The following is a 22874-nucleotide window of genomic DNA, read 5'->3' as shown; positions in this document are numbered from 1 at the left end:
CCAAATCTACTCTGAGCCATACAGACTTATAGAATCACAAAAGCTTTAAGGGTGGAAGAGATTTCTAAGGTCATCAGGTCCAATCTTTGACTAAAAACCACCTTGTCAACTAAACCATAGCACTAAGTTGTATGTCCAGTCATTTCTTGAACACTTCCAGGGACAGTGACTCCACCACTTCCCTGGGCAGCCTGTTCCAATGCTTAAGCATCTTTCAGTGATTAAATTATACCTGATGTCTAACAAGAACCCACCCTGTCACAGCCTGAGGCAATTTCCTTTTGTCCTGTTACTGGTTGCCTGGGAGAACAGACTGACCTGGCTACAACCTCCTTTCTGGTGGCTGTAGAGAGCTGTAAGGTCACCCCTGAGCTTCCTTCTCTCCAAGCTAAACAACCCCACCTCCCTCAGCTACTCTTCATGTGATTTACTCTCTAGACCCTTCACCAGCTCTCTTGCCCTTCTCTGGGCATGTTCCAGCACTTCAGTGTTTTTGGCCCACAACTGGCCACAAGACTTGAGGTGCAGCCTCAGCAGTGCTGTGTACAGGAGGACAATCACTGCCCTTGTCTTGCTGGCCACACTGATTTTGATACAGACCAGATGCCATTGGCCTTCTTGGCCAACTGGGCACATGCTGACTCATGTTCAGCTGCTGTTGACCAGCACCCCCAGATTCTTTTCAACTGGGCAGTTTTCCAGCCACTCTGTCCCCAGCCTGTAGCACTGCACAGGGTTTTTGTGACTGAAGTGCAGGACCTGGCACTTCATTTTGCTGAACCTCATGCCATTGTCCCCAGCCCATTGACCCAGCCTGTCCAAATATGTAGCAATACATGCAGAGCCAAACATACCGTAATGACCACTGGCTTGGCAAACAACATCTGCACGTCTTGAGTAAAAACAGAGCAAGGGTTTGCTTAATAATTTGATCAAATTTGCTTTCTTGAAGTTTTTGTGCAAAAAAAGTCCCACAGGCTATAACTATACCTTTATTTTTATATAGGTATGAAAATATTGGTACACAGAGAAATGTCAGAGTTTCAAAACAATCAAACTGTAAGTTTGAAAATATCTATGCAATTCTTGCCCTTTTCTTTGTTGAAAAATTATGCATAATGAAGAAGTGCCCAATATAACTCTAATGCAAATGAGCACCAACACATAAAGTATCTTGTACCCTTCACATTTAATTGTCTTTGAATCACAAGCAAAGTATATTTGAAATGAGCCCTTCTGCTTTTTATAGCAGACCACTTACTGTTTCTGACTTCTTCTGGTAATACTCATAGGTAACTTTACTTTGATGGCGTCTCTTGACAATTCATGCATCTACCTTTGTTTTAGGAACACGCAGTTTTGAGATGCAGCCAGATGGTCTAGACAGATGATTAAAAAGTGTGAAATGATACACCAGAGCACTTACCTCCTGGTGCTCTGTCACATTGAACAAACACTTACTGAAATCTGAAATGTAATAGCTAAAAATACATCCTGCAGTACAATGGACTTTCACACATCCTTCTGGGATTTAACTGTCTTTAAGTATGGCTTCTGAAAAAGGTTGCCTTTTGATACTATTTCTGGACAAATTCCTAGGTAGCTGATGACCATGAGCTGGGCAAAGAACATAATTATTTATTCTGTGTTGGGAATTTCATATCACTTACTCTGGCAATTGTCCATAAAAATAAGACTGTTCTTCAGCATGGTTTGTTATTCATTACATAATTTGCTGACAACCTTGTTGCTTGCCAGAAATTAATTTTGAGGTCTTTTAATTCAAAATTTGAGCCTTTTAATGAGATACAGCCTGTGTGTAAGCTTCTGCCTTTGGCCTTTAGAACATAGCTCTTAGAATCAGAGTTCTAATGTACAATTACAAGTTGAGTATTTACCTTCCTAGAACATTTTGTAATCATTTATGCTTGCTGTGCATTTGCTGGAATGTTTGAAGAAAGCAATGTACAAAGGGCACAGGCATACACACCATGAGTGTCCTTAGAACTTTGAATAAATATTCATCAAATATATTCACTTTTCATTCTGCTCCTCATGATATTAGATGTTACCAAAGCTAATATCAAAGTATCAAAGGTGTGAAAAATCTTCCAAAATGGTATGGAAATTATGATAGATAGGGTTTAAAAGTACAGACCAGAAAGAGAGTAAGTTTTAACTGAATGAACTTATTAAACAACTTGTAATTCTGTTCTCCTGCTTCAAACATATGGAATGTTACTTGATTGCGTTGGATTTGAGCTGAGGGTTGTGGAGAACAGCTTTGGTAGATCTCTAAAACTCTGATCAGATCTTACTGCTCACATCCCCTCTGGTTTGTATTTGAGAAGAGATCACTTTCACAAGAACTAATTTACTGTAATGTGGTGGTGCAGGGTAGCACAGAGGCTGTTGCAATTTCTATTTGTTGTGGAATGTATTTTTTCCAGCCATTAATACAGCTTTCCAATTTTGGTGAATTTATGGAATGCCTATATTCCCTAATGCAAGAGGGTTATAGGTTAAATCTATGTCTAGTGAAAGATTTATTAGCTTAATTACATTTTTCCCAAAAGGGTTTCATCACTATATAAGATAATACATGAATGTACCCAGGCTTTTGTTTTAGCTTGAATACACTTTTGGATCCCAGTAGCAATAATTCTAGACCATAGTTTACCTTGAAATGTAATCAAGGGTAGAGGGCTTCCTTTTTTGCAGCTGTGAGCATGTAACAACACACCTGGCCCTACACATGCATACATTGACAGGAATTGCATCAGTGTTGTCACAACCATTAGCTCTGCTAAAATTACCACACATTTACCAATGAAAATGAGACTAATTAACCCCTTCCCTGAACAACAAAACTAGGAGATCATGTAGTGAGGAACAGATCTTTTGTCAGTGCATGAACATGGACAGTACTGTGAAAGTATCCAAGTTTGAACGAGGCAATTTCAGTGTATCTGCATGTATTCACAAAGAATGGATATTCCTGCTTTTCTAGCACAACACGTGGTGTCAACTCAAATAGTGAAAGGCTACAATGCAGATTTCAGTTGTCAGCTGCAACTTTACTTTACTTAGGATTTTTTTAAGGTCACTGATACCTGGAATAGGAAAGAGAAAATTTTGCAGATATTCTAAACTGTTAATCATCCCATTTAAAATAACGCTTAAAAGAAGTCTAACGTGCTGAGATTTTTCCATACTGAGTTGTTGGGTTCTTTCTGCTTTTGTTCTGTAAAGAAGCTTGAACTTAAAAAGTCAACTTAATCACTGTTTTGAAGGTGTGATCTGTGGCTCTTTTCCCACAAGATGCTGAGTATTTTGTTTCAGGTCAGCATGGTGTGCCATCTTGTGCATGGCAATATCCTATGCACGTGAGTAGTCCTCTGTTCATTTTGAGAATCTTTCCCTGAGCTGTTTTTTTTTTTTTTTTTGTGTGTGTTTGTTTTTGTTTTTTAATTTGTTTGTTTGGTTGGGTTATTTTTGGGTTTTGGTATTTTGTGGGTTTTTTGGTTTTTTTTTTTGTGGTTTTGTTCTGCAGGGTGGCACACTTGGAATGCCATAAATACATTCCTAAGTATTATTCCTTTTTGTAATTTGCTCTAAATTACAATTTAGATTGTAGTTCAGTGATGAATTTGCTTTCAGAATGTTTCCCAGAATATAGTTAACATAGGTGTGTATTTCCATATATGAATCATCCATCTCACATCCGGATTTCCTGGCCTCCTGAGTCAGGTTTCTACCTCCTAGAGCCTAGATAATAACAAAAAGAGAAATTCAGGGCAGCCACTACATTTTCTGACTCAAATTTTCTGCCTAGAAGCTCTACAAGATGAGATTGAAGGATTATATGAAATTGTGGCTATTAGTACATGTTTTTAGTCACCTCTTATTTCTTCAGGTTTTCGAAAAGGAAGGGTTATTTCATATGCATCTTCTGGTGTGAATTTTTCAAACAGTAGTGTCTTAAATTTATATCAGAATTAGCTAATGGGACACTTCAAACAACATTAGTTTCAGGTTATAATTGTCATGTCCATTTTGGTTTGAACAGAATGATCCTCAGAAAAGAAGGGAAGGAATGCAGCAAGTCACAAAATGCTTCTCTTAGCTCTCTCTCACATATGCAGGATCTGGTTCCTGAGTTTTATTCATATTTTGTCTTCAATTAATAAAGCAATGGCTTTTATATGGATGTTTTGTGAACCTATGGGTTTTAAGTTTCCGGTCAGCTGCTTTTATTTTATGATTCTAAAAATGTCACTTGTGAACTCCTTAAAATGCTCTTATTGTTCCTTTTTCCCTGCTGTTGTAGATTGCCACCAACTTTGTTTTAAGGCTATCCCTCAACAGCCATTTATGCCTTGTTGCATCCATCATGTGTCAAACAGTTTCTCTGTCAACTGCCAGGAGCACTGGAAGCTCAATTGTCAGAATTTAAGGTGAATGAAGAGAGCCTTGACAGGCAGAAATGATGTTTCCCCGAGTGAGGAAACATCCATTCATAGTTTCTGGGAAATCTTGGGGCTGTCTGAGCCAACACAAGAATGTGAGAACAGCATGCATCAAACAAGCAGAAAAGCGTTGCACTCTTGAGTATTTCTGTAATTATAGTCACCAAGATGGTTTCACTAAGAATTTGTGATACTGTGTTGTTTCTAACTCTCAAGCAATAAGGTAGTCCAGTGTTTTACCAAAGTATGAACCTTGCAGGTTTCAGGAGTTCATGTGCCAAGACTTACTGGCTGTTCTCTTCATACTATTGTCACTACCCTTGAGGAAGTGTCTGCAGCTTTGTGTAAAATGCTTCAATGCTCTTCCTAGGAAGCAGAATCAGAGCTATGCTGCTGAAGTGGGACATCACATCACATGAAAAACAAATGGCAAATTAATGGTGGCCAGCTGTCTTCCAGGCTTCACTTGTGGCTTTTCCCCCACAGCAAGATGAAGTACAGACTGCTATTGAGGATAAGTCCAAATTTGCTGGGATACTATGCCATGTAAAGTAAAATACTGTTGAAATACATAAATAGATTTATGTAAGTCCTCTGTATTTTGAAAGCAGACTGAGGTGATTTCAGATCAACATCTTCATCTAAAGTAATTTCCAGACAAAAGCACAATACTTGAAGAACTACCCTTGATGAAATAAGGCCTATATATTTGTAAGCATTTACCAAATGCTGTCACCATAGTAACTGAGACCCAGATTCACAAAATCATGTAATTCCCTGTTAAGCACCTAAGTACCTCCAAAGTTCTGGGCCACATTTTTCAAGTAAATGTGAACTCACTCTACAGGCCTTTTATGAAATGCAAAAATTTATCCTTTCTTCATAATTCTTTTGCCTTTTGAGCAAGAAAGCTCTGGAAGGGGGTCTGATGCTTTTTTGTAGTTAGACCATCAATCACACTGTGACAATACATTGTAGAAGTGGTTCCAAGGGTTTATACTGGAAACAATCAATTTCTGAGCTTCTGGAATTTGGAACCAGAGTACTTCATCACCACTATGGGTACATTTTATGTAGTTGACTCGTTTTGACATGAAAGCGTTTTGTCTTTGTTTCCTTTTGTGTTGTGTTTTGCAATTACTCCAGAGAAACGTATTAATATTAAAGAATTGGCAATGCATATGTGATCTCTGATGTGATCATACTTTATTTGTAGTTGATGTGTTTCAAGATTAGGATCAAGGCCTGGTTTCAGAGCAGGAATTGGAGTAGAAACTATCAAATAGATGTCAGCATTGGGAAGATGTCTTACAAGAGGCTCATCCTGTTAGCGTGCGGAGACATATAATCACACAGGCAATTATATGTAGGTGCTTTTATTAAGAGCTCTGGGAATCAGGGGCGCTTTCGCCTCAGATCTGATCCCACCATACATTCAAGAGGAACGGGTTTTTATATTCTATCATTATATAACTTACATGTTAATTATTAAACTTATATTGTTCTATTGTATACATAGATTTTTAGCTAAACATAGCTCTCTTAAGTTCCCAGTGTAGTTTCTCATGATTCTTCCTATGATTATATAATAATTATATTTAATTACTCAACAATCATCACATCTAACAATTATATCATTTATCATACTGCTTACGTGAATGCACTGATCTGAGAAAACACAAAGCCTAACATTTTCAGAATCTATCTTTAGCATTTTCCAAGGTCCCATTATCAATCCTACCAGGGAGGTCAGCAGCTATATTCTTCACAAGCTACAGATTCAAGTATATCCATTTTCTGATAAGCACAAGTCAGAGTGATTGACTCCTCAACCTTCTGATGGAAGATGGTGGAAGAAGATTGTTAGCCATGTGGGAGTGCTGGGGACCCATGCATCTTGTCACAGCTATTGTGCTTAGATCCCTGGCCCTCAGGAGGCTCAGGGATGGACTTGCTTGGAGCAGATGTAGAGAAACTCTGGTATGTGGGAGATGCACACGCTTGTCTACACACCTGCTCTCCTTCTGCATTTCAAACCTACCTTAGTCCCAGGCAACACCAGCCTAAAAAGGCTAAATAAGTAATGGCAGACTCAGTGAGCATATGCCTGTGCGTGACTCAAACACCACAGAATAAGCCAAACTGTTGCTGGAGAGTGTGAGAGCTGCTGGGTTATACTTTTGCAGCTGTGCTTCATTACTCATGGCTTACAGTCTAAAATATCAGGAAACGTGCAAGTCAAGCTTACTTGACAGCAAATCCATTTTGTAAACCAGTCATGGACTCATTGTCACATGCCCATTCTCTGGCACCTACAGGAAAAAGAGATTGGCCAGTGTCAGAATGTCTGGGGTATGTGACATATGTTTCAGGAAAAAATTGTTGTAGTTTTTTAAATGGCTACAAAACTACTACAGAAGAAAAAACAAACCATGTCTGAAGAGATCACAGATGTACACAGTTTAAAGGCCAAATCTGATCTGGAAACAATTCCACTAAATGAAAGTTAAACAAAGAATAATGTTTAAAAAAGACTGAAAACAATGGTATGTTATTTAAGGAAAAAAAGAGGCTAGCTTATAAGGTTTTTTTAGCACAGTGAAGAGTATTTAATTTCTTATCTGACATTACTTAAAAGGTTAGCCGGTGTGAAAACTTGAGAGTATGGAACCATGAGAACACCTAAGCGCGTTGGTTTTTTTTTCTGAAAAAACCTTTACAAATTCTTATTTGTTGTGCTGCTGAAAATAGCCAAGAGTTATGCTCCAGTTTCCAAGAATCAGAAAAGAAAATGTGCAGTAACTTCTGACCAGTTACCAGCAAATATCTCTGTGGCAGGTATGCAGGCCTTGTGGCAGTGATGCTTGCTGGCAGCAGGAGCATTAATTCAACACTGCAACGCTGAGTCTCCCAGCAGGAGCTCAGAACATGTGGAAATGTCAGAGATCAGAGCTTACTAAGTAAGATTGGGAACAGGGATGTTTGCACTTCCAAAGATACTGAGGTTAAGCTGGGTGAGCATAGCTGTGTATGGTGCACAAGGTATTTTGATGCCTTTGGCATACAGTGGAAGGATTTGGAAATGTCCAAGGTGAGACACCCTAGCCTAAGGCAGACCTCTGGCTTAGGTCAGATGAGCTTCTTGATGCAGAGCCTGTGGTCTTTGGGTGGCACTAAAGAGGGATTTGCTCTGGTCTCCACAGTGTAGATGTCTTACGGTGATAAGAATTTCCATATGCACACCCTTTAATTTGTTCCTGTAGCCTGTTTATAGGATATTGCACATATTCGTGGTAGAAATGCACCTCTGGCTGGTATTGTGCTGTCTTGAATGTTCACCATTGAAGCAAATCTTGTTGTGTTTGTTTCTGTTCGGGGGATGCCTAAATATGAAATTTATGGTCTGTGCTAGGTAAGAGGAAAATACAGTGATTTCAGGTGTTTGGTGTAACTTATGAAGAAAATATTATGTTGAAAAGATCTTGTGGTGGAATTGCCTAGACCACCAGCTGAGGTGATGTGCTAGTCCATGCACAAAGCCTTCCTGTGTTTGTTTTTAACTTTGCTTCCTCCTAGTGACTCCTAAGATTTGCTGCAGAAATAGCTTGAATTCTAAGACATGAATGATTTAAAACCTGATTCATTTTAATTTTTATTTTTTCAGTTGGGCAATTAGTTTGTGCAAATACAGTTTGAAATGTTTTTTCATGACTTTTTTGATGTTTATGGCTAGTCCTCCTTAAATGGTTGCCTAAAATATGGGTTATTTTTTTACATTTCTTTCCTGGTTACTTGAATACCAGGTGGTGAATTTTCCATTAAAGAACCTATGGTTAAATTATCAGTCATTTGTGTTGTAATTAATGAAAATACTAGGTTTTCATGGGTGTTTTTACTAATCTTTGGCACTTGTTCAAGTCCTGAAGTAAACAGATCTGGCTGGTCTTACTCAGAAAAAATAGCCACAAAGTGATTTTAAAATCATATAGCTATTGATCTTCCCTCTCTACACAGAAAAATAACAGTTAATTTCAAAGAAAACAGTTAGCCAGGGGTTTCTGCCACTTTTAGAAAGTTACAGGCATTAGAGATTTCTGTCAGTGAGAGGACATACAGTTGTGTGTTAGAACAAACTGTACCAACAGGGCACTTGCAGCATCGGATTTTGTGGATTTTATGAGTCCTTCTGACTGTTTTGCTCTTTTGATTACATGCAGAGCCATAATACCACCCTTATTTGTAGCTTACTCTGACAGGGTGCCAGGTGTGACACTGAACACCTTCTGGATGTGCACTTTGAAATGAGTAATGAGGGTCAACACCTCTCAGTCAGGGTGTGTGCTTCTCATAGGCTTTGTTCATCAAAGCATCTTTTCCTGCAGGAAGATGTTTTGTGGGCACTAAAGAGGCCCTGCTCTTCTAAAACTGTTGTGTGAGGGAAACTCCAGGCATTCTACTGAGCTGCCAGCTTGGCGCAGCTGGAGAGGGATTTGTTGGGTGAGGATTGACTATGACCCTTTGTGACCAAATTGGTGTTTCCACAGTGTGTCTCCAGTGAACTGGACAGGCAAATGAGTGTAAGGGATTATAATGCTTCAATTCAGATGGCTGGGTGTGAATGCCTACAGAAAGTAATGCTTTCCAATAGAAGGGGGGATTTTTTCATCACCTGCCCATGCCAAGTGAAACTTATGAGGTGCATTCCATCTAATAATGTTTTTTGTCTCCAGGGAGCAAATAAACAGCAGTCATGTTGATGGGTAGGATGCTAATCACTCTTCTACAAGCAGTAATGAGATGAAACTGGGTTCAGAATGAGTGCCTTTCAAGTAAAATGGTCAGAAAAGAAGTTTATGTGTATGTAACTACTGAGGATAAACAAGGCAGTGTGCCGGTATTTCACAGTTAGCATGTACTCTGAAAAATCTAAATTTGTGCACTGTCAGAATGAGAAAGAAAACTGAAACAGAAAAGGGGGCTGAGTGAGGAAACTTTGAGAGAGAACTGTAAAAGATTATTTATCCCACTGCTCATTCTCATGCTGTTGTTAATCCGTGGGGAAATCCTTCACTTTGGTGGATCTCCACTGGATTAGCTGCCCAGGTTGCAGATTATATGCTATAGATTTCTGATGAAAACATTGCTGTAAGAAGAAATAAAGTTATGAAATAATAGTTATGAAATAAAGTTATGAAATAAAGAAATAAACTTAAAACATTAAGTTATGTTTTGCTGAAGGGAGACAGGCTAGGTAAATTTTTTCTTACTTGAATATATTTGATTCTTTAAAGAATTTATAGATTTCAGTTTGCTTTTATTTGAATTCAGAATTGACAATAAGAATATAACTTGGTGCTGTGACATACTGGATTTAGACCTTGTCTTGATGAAATAAGATATAAAATATTTCCTACCTGCAAAGCCTGTCTTAATTCGTAAACTGGAACATTTTCTGTGGTATCCTTCTGTGATGGCTTGAATGAGGATAGCCACACTTTCTTTTCCTTTTTTCTCTGTATATGTAGAGAGGAAAATATGTACAGCTGCATGTGAAGTTAAGTCTGAAAGCAGGGGTTAAGCTTGAAAGTGCCTGTAACAGGTACAGGAGTTTACAAGACCTTAGGAGCTCTCACTGAAGTTGGTGGGAGTTTTTCCATTGACTTTGCTAGCTGCATCTGACTCTTGATTAATAAATGGGGAATGTTAAAACACTCTTACCCAGAAATATAGATTCAGCCACTGTCTATTTCAACTTGCACTTCTGTGCAGAAAGGCTTAAAATGCCAGTTACAGAATTTAAATTTAGAAAAATACATTTAAACAAAATAAAACAAAAATATTTTCTGACTTTGAAGTAATTTTTAAATTTAATTCTTACAAAACCTATTCATTAAACAATAGCACGTTACATTTTTTCAGAGTTTCCATAAAGCAGAAAACAATATGATGATATATCTAAGGCCCAAGGTAAGCATCTGTCTAAACTGGGTTTGTGAATCTGGGTAGCATGACACTGAAAAAAATGCTAAAATTAAAAAAAAAAATAGATGTAAATGTGCAGCTGAAAAGTTTCCTTTATGAAGTACTACCTAAACTTGAATAGGTAACTATGCTTCTGTCTTTGAGTCTGAATCTCCTATTGAAATGGCCATATGTAAATTTTTATAAGGGTTTTTTATATAGATCAGCTACTGACTAGAGAATCATTGTACTCACATTTATGAAACTCATACAATATAAATAAAATTGTGAATACAAATATAAATCATATAAACTACAAACTCCTTGGCCAGATTTGATATTGCTAACTAGAGATAGAAATGTTTGCATCAATTGGAATTAAAGTATGGAGGGAAGAAAACCTAACAATGTAAGTTGTTTTTCAGCTTTTTACAGCTGTTTTCAAAAGATAGATTTGTATAGAGAGAAACTGATGTATAACATATTTTAGAAGTATTTTAAGCCTAGCAGCATGGAATAAAAGCCATGTCAGTGAACTGAATTTTGGGAGGCTGTAATGGAAATGGTGTAGTATGGGAATAAGTTTGTTTGCTACTGATCTGTTGAAAGCTACAAAGAGCTGATGGCAAGGAGGAACATGGGGCTTCTTGCATGAGGGAAGGGCAGCCAGGCAGCAGTTTTGGAGAGCATCTCTTTCATCTGACTTTGGGTGTCACTGTGTCCCAAGGGTAGCTGAACAAATAGTGTTCTTTACCTTCTGCAGAGCTGCCAGTGGCACTATGGAGTGATAGTTCTAATTAAATTATTAGTTTGGGCTTTTGGATTAGATAAGTTAGAAAATGTGACTATTCCATCTAAATATGTGACTTGATTATAGAAATCTTTAAGTATAAAACTCATTACTAATTTTGTGTGTATGAAGTGTATAAAATAAGACAGCAGGCTTGGTTGGGTTGAAAATTGACTTTCTTTGCCAATGTGTGCTTTGAAGAGGAAAGGCATTTTGGCTCAGCTCTTGTTGTAAAGATACAAAACTCTCCTGGCAACTTTTAGAAATGATTATACACCAGCTAGTAGAGGTCTCAGAATAGAAGCACACAGAGGGAAGTGTGGTCAAGTTGAGGGCATTTTCAGTGCCTTCTCTCTGGACAGGTTGCATGATCTATGTCACAATCTGTGCTCCTGGAGACATTGAGAAGACAAGGAGGAGAGGTGGCTGCTCATGGTGGGCCTTCAATATCCTGCAAAGATGGAGCTTGCAGCTTCCTCCCTCAGCTTTCCAGCCTGGCGGTAAGGGACTGGTTCCTCAGCCTTTCTGCCCTGTCACAAGTGATGGCACAGTAGTATCCATAGGTTTCATGAAACAATTACCCTCTTAGTCGTTTCTTCCAAAGAGTCCTTTGAAAAGTGGGAATTTGTAATACTATAAAATGCTACTGCTCTTTGCAGCTGTCAGCTGTAGTAGATCAAGTTATCAGTTTTCCACTGCAAGCATTTAGTCCTGCTGCCAACGGCGACCTTATATACGGCTATAAATCTTTCTGGAGTGTAATAAAGGTGTACTGCATTTCACTGTAATGGGGAATGTCTTGCACAAAGACAGGCAGCATTAGGAATTTTGTGTGTAATAGCCAGTGCTTCCCAATATCCATGTCAAAACAGAGGATGTAGGACTGTGGGCTGCAGAAGTCATTGAGACATACTGCAGTTTTTTATCCCTGAGTACGCTGATTTTGTCTTGGCAGTGCTGCTCTAGTTCAAGAGTTTGTGGTATTCGTTTTATAAACCTTATTCTGAGGTTCTTGCAGCTTTTCTGGTCTGCATGTCAGAAGTCATTCTGGAGAAGAAAATTCCCTGAACTTATTGCTATTGCCTTATTTTTTTTTCAAGGTTAGAAATGGTTCAATCAAAATGTAAGTCTGACCAGAAAAATTCCACCTCTTTTGCTAGTACTGGAGTCATAGCAATTTTATAAGGCATTTGGAGACTCAAAATTCAATAGGTAGCTAATTTGACTCACCAAAGCATCTATTTCCTATCTAAGTAAATTAGAAATGTAAGTTGGTTGCTTCTCTAACTCTAGGAACTGAAATAGCTTTAAAAAAAACCAAAGCCTCTAATTTATTTGGAGACTTCTAAAAATTAGCCATAAAGCTTGATTTTTTTTTCATGTGAAAGTCAATTTTTGGTACTGAACTGAATAGATAATACAACAGTGTTGTGTCAGAGATTTTATTTCAGAACTGTTCTGCTATTTCTGAATTTGAATGAACTAAAACTAAATATACTTAAAATACCAATGAGCTTTGTCTCACTCATTTATGAATTAAACATAGAGCTGTCACTATTTGTGAGCCTAAACAATCCAAAATAGTATTTATTGTTTTGTAGAATTCTGAAAATGTTTAATAAAAGTACTCACTGGCTCTGATTTTCGTGGTTGGATGACAACATCCCGTTATTAAATCCCATTCCACCATTGTTGCATTCCAGCTATACCCATTTATAGTTTTTTGGTCAAATTAAATACTGTGGTAAGCAAGTACAATTCCAGTGGAGAACTCCAGGTGCTATCCTTATGCAAAATTTCACTTTTTACCCAGTCTGTCTCACCTTGCATTGAGCCCATGTGGCACAAAGAGGCTAGGTGGGGAGAAGAACAGAGAAATTTTGAGAGTAAAAGAGGAGCAGACTTGATAACAGCCTTCAGCTTGCTTTTTGTTGTTGCTCTTGTTAGCTGACTCTTATGAAAAGATGTTACGTATCAAGAACTTGCTCCTATCACCAAGTTTTTCACTCAAAATGTATTCTGTGTGTACACATACATGTGAACACATAATTGTCCTACAGCTCAAGAGGTAAAATTGACCAAGTTGGATACTTTGTTGTTGTTGTAGTTGATTTTTCTCAGAATTGCGCAACCTTTTTGCAGTTTTGTTTATATCAGTGTGATGATTCCAAAATCTGTCCTATATGACTGTAGGGCATACAAAAATAAGCCACATCAGATAATGCATAAAAAATGATGCCCATAACCACAAAGACCTAACTTCTTTTCTAATCCACTTTCCACCATTCCTTTCCCCTAAAAACAGAAGTATAATGCTTTCCTTCTCTGTCCCTGAAGACTAAATTAGGACTTTTGCTTTTTCTGCTTTCCACCTTTTCTGTATCTGGGTAAATATAAGGAAAGAAGAATAAAGGCAGAATGATATCAGGACTGAAATTCAGGGCATGGTTCTGAGAGTTAGCCCTGGAGCCACCTGGGTTAAGGATTTCAGGTGTCCTATGTGACATACACGTGCTTCAGGCTGCAAAGCAGGAAGTGGAGGGAAAGGCTGCACAGCTCTGTGCAGGGGGAAAGGGGAGTGATTCAGGTTGCAGCAATGAATGAGGCAGGCTGTCACCTCAATACCCAATACAAAAAAGTCTGTTCCTGTCTTCAGCCCTTATGTGGTTTCTAAACTCTAGTGGAAAATTTGGTTTCTATGAAGACGGTCTTTAAAAATTATGTCCTGAGAATGCTTGCAGCAACTATCCCCTGGCACGTCTGTTTCAGAGAGATTCTTATGAATTCTTTGAATGGTTTCTTGGAATGTTTAAAGCCTAAATCCATGACCTGCTTCTTTAGAAGAGTTGCAGTTTTTTCTTCATTTCCAGAAGACATAAAATACCTACCATTTGCATCAGTTTTCAAAAATTTAAGTTCTGTAGAAAGTCAAGTCTCATTTGGGCCTATGAATCCATCTGTTGCATCCTGTACTTTGCAGTACCTTAAGAGTTTTCTTCAGCTGAGAAAAGTATTCATAATATCATTTCATTAGGCCTTTTAAAGGTAGTTTTTTTTAGTGCAAATCATCAAAGCCATCGCAATTGTTTCTTTTCCAGGGTTTAATATTTGACTGCTGCACCCACCACCCAGCTCTAAAACCATTTGCCTGTAGCATTTGTGTTTTAGACTGGATGAATAAAATTTTAACGAATTTCACCACTGTCCTATGTTTCAGGATTTTTAACTTGAATTTGTCACATAAATCTTTTGTGCAACTTATATTTAAATGCACTACAATCTTCATTTTCTTCCTCTTCTAGCAAGGGAATATCCTGTTGTATAAAACATGCAAACTTTTAATGATACACATTGGGAACCAGAGTTCATAGACTCTAAATGATGGTCTTTATCTTGGAATTCAACAGATCAAATGCCAGCTGCTTGGAAAGCATTTCTGAGCAGTAACATGTATGCTCTGGTTCAATTTTCTTTGTTTTGCTTTATTCACTAAAGTGGATGTCTCTCAGATGTTTGTTACACTTTCTGTTTATTTTTGTAGGAGTTTTATAAAGTTAATTCAGAGAAAGTCCATCAGGTGAAAAAGGTGAGAAAGATGACTGAATTGAAGCTGTTCCTCAACCTCTGAAAAGATTCATCTTGCACACTGCAAAGCTCTAGTAGATGCACAGCCTAGCATGGGTACCACATCTGTGTTAGATGGTGTTCACAAAAGGTAGTTTAGAGCCAGCAAGGTGCTGTCAAGACATCAAAGAATGTCTAGCACAGACATGCCTCCCAAGACCAGTTTGCTTTCATAGTCTGGCTCATTGGAAAACATCAGATTTCTTCTGGTTTGGGCTACCTTTGTGGAGTACAGAGATTACAGCTTTATGTGCATAAGGCCCATGGAAATGTGTGGTTGCTTCTTGCTGCCTTCTGTTTCTATTGTTAATAACACAAGCAAGGAGCAAAGCTGTTTGCTAAGGTTTCCCTGTTGAATACTGTGACCCTTAATTTGGATGTCCACTACTTAAGTAGATTATCTTAACTGAAACATATTTTGTTTGCTCTAAATATTTTGTAAACTGAAAACCCTCACAGTTTGCAAATAAAACTGGTCTCTCTGAAGGACAGTGTAATTTTAATTATATACAGGCTTGATTCTGATCCCACTGAGGGACCAGACTGGCCATTCTATTTGGAGCCAGGCAAATTGGCTTCTTAAGAACACAGCCACGTTCACTTCAGCACTGAAAAGAGTCTCTTGTGGGCAGAATGATTCAGGTACCCTTGTTGAAGTTTATTGTACTGTTTGGCAAAACTTGTCTACTTCTATTCATATCTGATGTCAGAGTAGAATTTATGGTGAGGAATGCCAAAATACATCACACAGCAATAAAAAACAAAAATCTGAAAATAAATAGATATTTTTCTTTTTATTTTTCAGAATATTGCAACACTTTCACACTACTGCTGAGGATTACACCATCATTTTCACATCTGGATGCACAGCTGCACTCAAACTGATAGCAGAATCATTCCCTTGGATACCTGAAGGCACAAAGCAGCCCAGCAGTCGATTTTGTTACCTAACTGATAGCCACACATCTGTGGTTGGTATGAGAGGCATAACTGCTTCAATGAATGTCTTGTCTGTTCCAATAAAACCAAAGGAAATTTTGGTAGCAAAAAGCAGGTTACCAGCTGAAGAACAAAACTGCACAACACCTCATCTATTCTCTTACCCAGCTCAGAGCAATTTCTCTGGTACCAAATATCCCCTTTCATGGATACAGGACATAAAATCTGGAAGACTCTGCCCCATCAAACTACCAGGGAAGTGGTTTGTTCTACTAGATGCAGCCTCGTATTTGAGCACTTCTCCATTAGACCTGGGAGTTCACCCAGCTGACTTTATCCCCATCTCATTTTATAAAATCTTTGGATTCCCAACTGGTTTAGGAGCATTATTGGTAAACAACAGGATTGCTCCGCTCTTGAGGAAAACTTATTTTGGAGGTGGAACTGCAGCTGCCTACCTTGCAGGAGAGGATTTTTATTCCCCCAGGAAATCCATAGCAGAAAGGTAAGACTTTGTTTAACAAAACAATTTTTTTGCTTTTGATTTTTTGCTGATACTATTTGCATCAGACAAATGTCTCAGGCTTGGCATATGCACTGGGCTGTGGTGCATGTTCTTTTTATGCAGTTGGATAGGTATCTCACATCTGACTCAGTTTGTCTTATTAATCTTTTTTCCTAGCTAAAGAATATAATCTGAAATATCTACCTCCCTTTCCTGATCTAGTTTGTCAAAACTGCTAAAAATATAAGGCTTCATTCTGTGACATTTTAGGCTTCATTCAGTGACATAAAGGTCAATCCATGCATTTTTTAATTGTATTTAAGGTACCTCAGTCGAAACTTGATTGGTTTTGAAGCTCCTCACGCAGAGCAGCCAGAGCAAGGTTGATCACACAGTGTAACTACCCTCAGTGAAATTGCAAAGTTAGTTCTAAGTATTTCACTGGAAATGTGCAGTGCTTTACCTTCAAGACAAGCTTTATCAGAATAACAAGTCCTGTAAAATACATTGCCCACAACGAATACTTGCGATGCTCTTATTCCTTGGCTGAGGTTCTGATGTAGCTCTGAAGCTCTGCTACAGAAAATAGAGAACACCTAAAGGGGGTCAAACATACATACATAAGAAAATGCAGGGCAATAAGGTAAGCTTCACCTTAAGTTCCTGAACACACTGAAGTAAGGTAAGCTTCACTAGTTCCTGAACATGCTGAAGTGCCACTCTTAGTGATGCTTGGTCTCTCTGCCCCTCTCCTTCATGTCAGCAACAACTTGCAGTTAAGGGTCTTCCTGTCTCACATTTGCACAAAGGAAATGCTAGAGATCAGCATTTCGTCACAGGATCATAGAAGAGTTTGTGTTGGAAGGGACCTTAAAGATTGTCTGGTTCCATGCCCCCTGCTGTGGGCCCAGACACCTTCCACTAGACCAGATTACTCAGAGGCCACTCCAGCCTGGCCTTGAACACTTGCAGGGATGAGGCATTGAGGAACTTCTCTGGGCAACCTTTTCCACTGCCTCACTACTCTCACAGTAAAAAAATTCTTTCTCATATCTAATCTAAACCTTCCCCCTTTCCATTTGAATTTCCCTTTGTCCTGTCAGTATACACCCTTGTAAAAAGTCTCTCTCCAGATCTCTTGCAGGCCTCCTTCAGGTAAGGGAGACTGCTGTAAGGTCTTCCCTGAACCTTCTCTTTTCCATGCTGAACAGCCCCAGCTCTCTCAGCCTGTCTTTGTAAGAGAGGTACTCCAGTCCTCTGAGCATTTTCATGACCCTCTTCTGGACTCACTCAAACAGGTCCATTTCCTTTCTATGTTGGGTGCCTCAGAGCTGGATCCAGCACTCCGGGGGGGGGTCTCATGAGAGCAGAGCAGAGGAGCAGTATCCCCTCCTCAACCTTCTGGCCACGCTGCTCTGGATGAATCCCAGGACATGGTTGGCTTTCTGGGCTGCCAGCACGCATGACGCATTGCTGGGTCATGTTGAGCTTCTCATCAATCAACACATCCAAGTCCTTCTCCCCAGGGCTGATGTCAGTTCACTCTCCACCCAGCTTGTATTTGTGTTTGGGATTGCCCTGACCCATGTGCAGGACCTTCTGGCATTGTTGAGATTTATGATATTCACACAGGTCCACCTCTCAAGCCTGCCAAGGGCCCTCTGGCATCCTTTTCCTCCAGTGTGTCAACTGCAACACACTGCTTGGTGACACTGGCAAACTTACGGAGACTGCACTCAATTCCACTGCCTACATCGTTGACAAAGGTGAACAGTGCCAGTCCCCATATCAACCCCTGAGGAACACCTCTTTTCACGGCTTTCCGCTAGGACATCAAGCTATTGGTGGCAGCTCTTTGCATATCATTGTCTAGCCACTGAGTGGTCAAACCCATGCCTGTTAAGTTTAGGAGCAAGGGTGTCATGCAAGACAGTGTCAAGTGCTTTCCAAAAGTCCAGGTAGGTGATGTCACTTGCTTGTCCCTTATTCACCAAAGCTGTAGCACCATCGTAATAGGCCACCAAATATGTTGGACATGGTTTGCCCTTGGTGAAACCATGTTGGCTGGCAGAAATCACCTTCTTATTTAACATGGGCCTTAGCATAATTTCCAGTGTGATTGCTCCATGATCTGGCTGAGCACCAAGGTGAGACTAACCAACATGTAGCTCCTCAGGTATTCCTTTCATCCCTTTTTAAAAGTGGGGATTCCAGTCAGTGGGAACTTCACCTGGCCTCCATGACTTCTAAAATATAATGGAAAGTGGCTTAGCCACTTCATCCACCAGTTCCTTCAGGACCCACAGATGCATCTCATTGGATGTCATGGACTTAGTCACCTTCCTTAGGTTCCTTGGATGGTCTCAAATCTGTTCTTTTCCTACAGTTTTCCTCATTCCTCCAGTTCTTGCCTTTTCATTCTGTGACTTGGGCACTGTGGCTGGAGCACTTGCTGGTCAAGACAGAGGCAAAAAAGTCATTGAATAAAAGCCTTCTCCATATCCTGGGTAACCAGGTGTCCTGATCCCTTCTGGAGAGAGCCCACAGTCTTCCTTTTACTACTAATGTACAGTTTTTCTTGCTTCCTTTGATGTCTCTGTCAAAATTTAATTCTCTCAGGGCTCTACCATTACTAGCCTGATGTATAGCGGCTCAGACAACCCCTCTGTATTCCTTCCAGGTTACCTGTTTTTGCTTCCACCCCCTGCAGGCTTCCTTTCTGCGTTTCGGTTTATTCAGAGACTCCTTGTTATCCATGCCGGCCTCCTGCCATTTTTGCCTGACTTCCTCTTTATTAAGATGCATCATTCCTAAGCTTGGAATAGATGACCCTTGAATCTTAACCAACTCTCTAGCCTCACTCTTCCTGCCAGGACTTTATCACACAGTATTCTAACAAATATGACATATATATTGATAAATAGATATATATAAAATTATAGCCCTTGGGAAAGGCTAGAGGTGAAAAGAGGAAGTGGTAAAAAAAGCCCTTCATTCCTTTCAGTTGTTTATGGATGTGTATTCAGAAGCACGATGCCCTGCATCTCCCATGATGTGGATATCTGACCTTTCACTGTGTGCAAAATGATGATTCATGTGTTTGCACCCCTGAATGCTGCTGGGGGGTTCTGCAGAGGCTGACTGCATTCACCTGGCTCTTTTTAGATGAGACCGTGCATTATTTCTGAATTGGATGTTGGTACAGTGAATGTCCAGTTAATCTTTTAATATAGAAATAAAAAGAATAGGGAAACATTGTCATTCAGACCTCTGTTTCTGATTTTTCAAACCAAAAAGACTTTGAAGTGCAACTCTCACTGAAATTCAGGATAACAGGGCATAGAAATCATGGAATCCCAGGGTGCTCCTGCATCATCTGCGAGCCAAGGATAAAACTCCCTTTAATTTCACCTGGGCAGGCTCTAGTTTCCAAGCAGCTTTTCTAGAGGTAATTGATACATGACTCCTGAGATTGCATAGCAGATGAAAACATCTGAAATGTGTTTTAGATCTCAGTTCCGCTTTTATACTTTCTTTAATTAGGAAGGGAAAGGTATGTGGGAACCTGGAGGGGTACTCTATTTCTGATCTTTTTCAAGAGTTTTCAAAAGTTGACTAATTATAAATCTTTCATGTATCTGAGGTTCCCACTGTTTCAAGGGCTTTTTTACTGAGTTCAGAAGAAGGGCCTGCTTTAACTGTCTTCTACTACAGAGTTAGAAACAAAGGAAATTGACTTCTAAGGCTGGGTACACAATGTGGAATCTTTGGTATGAGGGATTAAAACTAAAATAATCAAAACTGACAGCTGGATACTAGCTCCCATTAAACACAAAAGTGTCATGCAGACAGTCTAAGTCATTGTTCATAGGTCAATATTTATACTTGGCATCGTCTGATTCTTTGGTTGTTATTTGAAAAGCCAATATTTAAAAGTTCATGTTTAGGGCATTACTGATGCAGTCCATAACTGTGAAGTCTTAAAGTTCTGGCTGGGGAAGCTTGATGTTTTCAAACGTAGGTCAGGAATGAGGACAAATTTCTTGAAGAGTAAAAACAATGTTTTGCATTGACATTCTCAATCAATGTGATTCAAGCTATATCACCTTTTTCTTTTTTTTTTTTCTCTTAGCTGCCATGGGTTTTGCTTTGTTGTGTTTTCCCAATAATGAAATACAGGCAGACAGAGCAGTTAGGAACAGAACTACTACGCTTCAAATGAAATGCCAGGTCACCATAGCCAGAGTTAATGTTATTACCTTATCAGTGGGCCACATTTCCATTTCTTTGCTAGTGGCTGAAACATTTGGGTCATTATTTGTCACATGAACAGCAGCTCTAGTCAGGTTTTATCCCTGCCATATTGCAGTAAGGAACCTCTGTCCTTGTAGGCATTCAAACCCAACTGGTGCAAGCCCTGAGCATCCTGCTCCAGCTGGACATGCTTTATGCTGGAGGCTGGATTTGAGATTCCCAAGGGTCCTTTCCAGCCTGTGTACTTCTGTGATTGATTTTGTGCACTTCTCCCAAGCTCCATCTGCATTGATTCTTTAGAGGTGTCTTTGTAATTCCAAAAGGTTCTATTTTTAATTTTCTTCTTTTTTAAAAATGTTCTTTACAGTCTGTGATTAGTATTTGGCTTGAATAAAATAAAACATGTCATTTCATGTGGTAATTCATAAGGAAACTTGAACTCTAGCAAATGTCGTTGGAAAAGAGGATTTGAATATGTGTGTCTGAGTGCCACTAGCAGAAGGTATTCCCTATTCACACATAATCCAAGAGCGGTGTACCAAGAAAATAGCTTTTTTGAAGTCAAGGTGAAACTTAAGTGGAAACATGTAAGAGGAATCCCCATCTTTCCTTCCCAAGACTGTCAAAATGGTTGACATTTTTCTTAATAGATACAGCTTTTGCTGGTGTTCCTTGTACTTTATTTTGTTGTTCCTGCTATATAAATTAATGTACTGCAGTCTCTTTTACATTTCTTTAATACCCTTAAATCACTTCCATGTTTTCCAATTTCATGTCAGTAGCCAAGCTTCCCATCTCAACTTTTAAAATCCTGTTTATTGTATTTTCATTCTTGTATCAAACAGCTTGAAAAATTACTATTATCATTCACAAATCTAGCCTCATTTCCCATGTGGTTTTTTTTTCTGCACAGCATGAGATAATAAAATAATATGATTATGGATAGCAAGAATTCAGCGATAAAATATTCATCATCTGCCCTATTTTTCTTTTGTATCTGGGAGTGCTATTCAGAATCTGATCATCCTGGAATTTATGACTAAGGGAAAAGGAGCTATTGTGTTATCTGTAAATTGGGTATCTGCATCTTAGTCTAGCAGTGTGAAATATCTAGAGCATTAGGTGTTGTATGTTGTTCATTTCCAAATGCATTTTCAAAACTTTGGAAATCCAGATGACACAACTTTGTCCCTGACAAGTTTTAGTGACTCTTGCCTCTGCTGCTTGAATAATTTAACAATCCCAAAACAGCACTCGCACTTTTGTAGTCTATTTTACATTGCACTTAGCCACAGCAGGTTTCTTTATTCTTGACGCTGTGGCTAGAGATCTCTGGGACAACTCTGTGCATGCTTATACTCTACATGCAGAGTATACTGACATGGTTTGGGTCCTCAGGTGCATTCTGGGTTTGTGTGTGCTGAGGGGAAGGGAAGGAAGCAAGGAATGGAAAATAGAGGCAGAAAGCTAGGGATGAAAGCTAGGGTCCCAAGAGCTAGAGCTGAGACAAAATCCTGAGGCTGGGTGGTGGGTATGCAGCAGCTTGAGAATCCTTTGGCAAATAAAGCCGATCTGCCTGAAGCAATCTCTTTATCATGATTGTTTCTGTCAGCCTAGAAAGAAAGAATATACTGACAAGTGCTGGCTTATTCCACCGAAGCTCTTCATAGTGCTGAGAAATCACTCAGGGCCTGGTCTGTGCTGAGAAGAGCACAGTCTTTATGTGCAAGCTCACCTTGTAGTCTGGCACATGCTCATTGGCTCCACACATGAGGACTCTGGCCATCTGCCCATGATTACTTTAATGTGGTAAGTGGACTGAAGTATCACCCTGTCAAAAACACATTTTGTTTAAACATTTTGCTATGCTGCTTCTGCATTTTTGTGATGTTTAGAGATCTCCAACCAGGGCCACTTATGGGAGAATTTCCAGGGCCACTTATGGGAGAATTTCCTGAACAAGCACTCTTTCAAATAGCAATGATGGATTTCAGATTAGGTACTTTGGAAGTGATGGGATCTTCATCTAATTCCTAATGGGTTGTTTGCACCATGAGAATGGCTTCTGCAGCTGGCATACCTGTTGCAGCTCCTGACAGGGGACTTGTAAGCCTGAACAGGGATCAAGACAGTGAACAAGTCTTTTCCTTCCTCTCAGCTCCCAGTGCCACCCTGTCCTGCAGAGGTGAGAGGTCAGAGGTCATTGAGAAGAACTGCATAGGGCTCAGCTGTTCACTGTGTCTGAAAGGCAAAGTCCTTTCATTTAAGTGATAGAAATTAATTCTGACAACTTTTATAACTGTTTTTCAAGACAACAGCTGTGGACAAATTA

The 22874-nt window shown here is 39.3% G+C and overlaps 1 protein-coding gene across 1 annotated transcript in view; it reads left to right on the top strand.

Annotated features, from left to right (window-relative positions):
• Window positions 1-22874, top strand: part of MOCOS (molybdenum cofactor sulfurase) — a 185185-nt gene that overhangs the window by 46225 nt on the left and 116086 nt on the right. Inside the window, exon 4 of the mRNA XM_014312401.1 lies at window positions 15650-16288. Within this exon, the coding sequence (XP_014167876.1) occupies window positions 15650-16288 (639 nt within the window). The remainder of the gene's footprint in view (window positions 1-15649; window positions 16289-22874) is intronic.

The sequence above is a fragment of the Geospiza fortis genome, unplaced genomic scaffold (assembly GCF_000277835.1).
Source record: "Geospiza fortis unplaced genomic scaffold, GeoFor_1.0 scaffold206, whole genome shotgun sequence".
Taxonomy (NCBI): domain Eukaryota; kingdom Metazoa; phylum Chordata; class Aves; order Passeriformes; family Thraupidae; genus Geospiza; species Geospiza fortis.
Note: the sequence above shows the minus strand (reverse complement) of the source record. Positions and strands in the feature narration are given on the sequence as shown.